Below are 3,075 nucleotides of genomic sequence, written 5' to 3'. Positions count from 1 at the left end.
GTAGGGAAACCATAGAATAAGTCCAAGATGGACAGAAAGCTGTGCCCAGATGTTAAGAATGCCCACTTGGTCACTGGCCTACTGCATGCAACAGAGATGTTTTTTCACTAAAACAAAATACATGGCCTCTATCTGCAGGGTAGAGCGGACATAAGCAGTCGAATGGAGGAAGCATAGGATAGAGAAAGGAAGTTCTATGTTTTAATCATGGCTCAAACCCTAATGCCCTTTGCAGCTCTGATAATCACAGCCTCCTCCCTAGTGCTTACAAAGCAAAGCAACAGTTTTCTCCCTCTTGTGTGTCTTTTCTGGAGGTGACAGGAAAAAGTAGTTTCAAGCTTGCAAGAAATTCCATTTTTTGGAACCAAATCAAACAAAAACCTTCCTGAACTGCCTATGAGCCAGAAACTCCCCAGATCCATAGCTCTTTAGTGATGCTGGTGGTCTTGTCAGTTTCACAGCTGCTGTTACTTTCAATTCAAGTTCCTTTTCACTAAAATGGGCTGATGCCAAACTGTTTTGATTGAAATATTTTGAACTCAACTAATTCATATTTTCTGATGAAAATTAAGTGTCATCATGAAGTTTCCAAGCCAGCTCTAGTCTGTACTTGGCAATAAGACAAAGAAACCTTATTGAGGGGGGAAGCCTACACACCACAAGAAAGGTATAGCACCTTGAATTATTAAATTCCCTCCACAAAAATATCAGGAGAAATATACTCTCCAATTCTACTAGAGAGATGTGAAGGCCTAAAGACAATGAAAAACAGGTTTGGACAAAGGGGAGGGGGACCATCGAGTATGAGAAATAAGTGTGTTGGGGGGGAAAGGAAGGGATGGGGGTTACTGAAGAGGGGAGTTGGCTGCAAACTTGAGAAAGAGGAAAGAAAACAGGCAAGAAGCTGTAATAAGATAAATCAGATGTGAAACAACAGCAAACAACCAGAAGAGCTACACAATAAAGACAACTTTTGAATTATCCAATTTTTATATATATTTTATTATATCTTTGTGAGCATTACTTTGCAGGAAAGTGTAGAGATGATTTTTTTCTGCATATGCTACATTAGTATGGTTACTTATTAAGGGACTCTAGAGTGAGTGAAGGAGGAAAGGACAGACAATGAGAACGCACACAATGCTGAGAGAGGGAAGCCTTGTATTTATGTGTATTATATTGATTTGTAAAACTTTTGGCAGCTACACAAGCTATGCTATAACCACTCAGGCTTCACAAAGGTACCATCAAGATAACAAAACCTATCTTGTCCTGCCCAGTTAAGTTTTATCAGGCCTCTCCCCCTAAAAATCACCTGTATCCCATTTTTCCCAGAATCCTACAGGTGGCTTTGTGAAGGGTTGTGTGATCACTACTGGCCATTTTGGGAACCAGAGAAATATTTAAGCTATTTCACAGTTCCCCCCAAATTCTACAATGAAAACAAGCTAGAATCCAGTCATTTTTTTCACATCCTGTTCTTCATAAGAACATCAGTCTCCAAAGTGAATGAACTGGGGGGGGGGGGGGCACTGCAACCTCTTTGCTTATGACCTTTACCCAAAAAACCCCATAACACCCTTGCCTGCTGCGTGATGGCTTTGTTTGCAACAAATCGGGTATTCATCATGTACTGCAAGTTCTTCTTCAAATGATTCACAGCCTTGTTCTTCTGATACTCATCTAGAACATGATAGAGAACAGCACAGCATCTGCACATATATATTGTACAACAGAGACAGAGGGTGCGGTATTAGGGGGGTAGGACACAGGATGTTACAATCCAAGTGGAATGTGATGTGGCACTACTACTTGAAGGGGCAAAGCTTCCTGCTTGGGAAGTTTGGAGTACTGCATTCAGTTTTGGGGCCCCCTACTACAGAAAGGATGTGGACAAACTGGAGGGAGTCCAACAGAGGGCAAGAAAAATGGTTTGGGGCTGGGGCACATGACTTATGAGGCTGAGGGAACTGGGCTTATTTAGTCTAGAGAAGAGAAGACTGAGTGGGGAATTGATAGCAGCCTTCAACCACCTGAAGCGGGGTTCAAAAGTGGATGGAACTAGACTGTTCTCAGTGGTGGCAGATGACAGAACAAGGTGCAAAGGTCTCAAGTTGCAGCAAGGGAAGCTTAGATTAGATATCAGGAAGAACTCTGTCATGAGGAAGGAAGGAAAACACTGGAACACGTTACCCAAAGAGGTGGTGGAAGCTCCATCCTCAGAGGTTTTTAAAACCTGACTAGACAGAGCCTTGGCTGGGATGATCTAGTTGGGGATGATCCTGCTCTAAGCAAGGTGCTGGACTAGACGACCTCCTGAGGTCCCTTCCCAGTCTAATTTTCTATGAATCTAATAGGGCAGGGCACGGCTGGCTCCTGAGGGGAGGTTTAAGGACGAGGGAGTCACCTATTGCCGACTTGGTCACTCTGCCTTTGACTGTGGCGTTGCCCCCGTTGAGTCCCAAAGCCACCTTCCTCCTCCGCGGCGCTTTCCCCGACCGCTTCGGGCGGCCGCTGAGCCCGGCCCGGCGTCTAGGAGGATCCGCCCCGCGCCCTAGAGCCGGGAGAACAGAGCTGTTGAGAAAGGCGGGCAGGGGATGTCCGCCCCGCTCCGGCCCGGTACCCGCCGCACCTGTCTCCTCCAGCAGCTCCAGCCCCTTGCGCAGCAGCACCGCAGACATTCTCCCCGCTTCACCCACGTGGAGCCGACTTCCGGGTGCCAAGTTCCGGTTTCCGCTCCAGTACTGCCACACTTCCGGTATGCTGATCCCCCGCGTTCTGCCACACTTCCGAGACCGAGGCTGGTGGAAACCCGAGCTCTTTCGCCCCTTTGCGCATGCGCAGGGGGAACTGCTGGGTGGGAGCCTGGAGCTAGCTGCCCGGGGGACGGAGGTGGTGCTGCTGCAGCCTCCTTTGCCCACTCCAAGCAGAGGCTCGCTGCAGTCTGGGTTTAGCTGTTACTTGAGAGCAATTGTTTGACTTCAGCTAGTGCTGGCAGCGACAGGGGGAGGAGGAAAGTTTAGCCTCCCCCTCATGAACATCCCCATAGAAATACTGAAGAAATAATTGCTAAAA

At 47.3% G+C, this 3,075-nt stretch overlaps 1 protein-coding gene across 2 annotated transcripts in view; it reads right to left on the bottom strand.

The window, feature by feature from the left end:
- RPS19BP1 (ribosomal protein S19 binding protein 1) overlaps nt 1–2,735 on the bottom strand; it is a 9,670-nt gene extending 6,935 nt beyond the window's left edge. The window contains exons 1-3 of one of the 2 annotated variants that reach the window (XM_006029826.3): nt 2,633–2,735; nt 2,408–2,554; nt 1,586–1,683 (exon numbers count right to left, since the gene is read on the bottom strand). In XM_006029826.3, coding sequence (XP_006029888.1) covers nt 1,586–1,683; nt 2,408–2,554; nt 2,633–2,681 — 294 coding nt within the window. In that variant the 5' untranslated portion in view covers nt 2,682–2,735. Of the gene's footprint in view, nt 1–1,585; nt 1,684–2,407 lie in introns of both variants that reach the window. The other variant, XM_025211325.1, reaches the window with a different exon arrangement.
- Between the last annotated feature and the right edge of the window lie 340 nt (nt 2,736–3,075).

This window comes from Alligator sinensis, unplaced genomic scaffold (genome assembly GCF_000455745.1).
Source record: "Alligator sinensis unplaced genomic scaffold, ASM45574v1 scaffold215_2, whole genome shotgun sequence".
NCBI lineage: Eukaryota > Metazoa > Chordata > Crocodylia > Alligatoridae > Alligator > Alligator sinensis.
The sequence above is the reverse complement of the archived record's forward strand: the minus strand, read 5'-3'. Positions and strand labels throughout refer to the sequence as shown.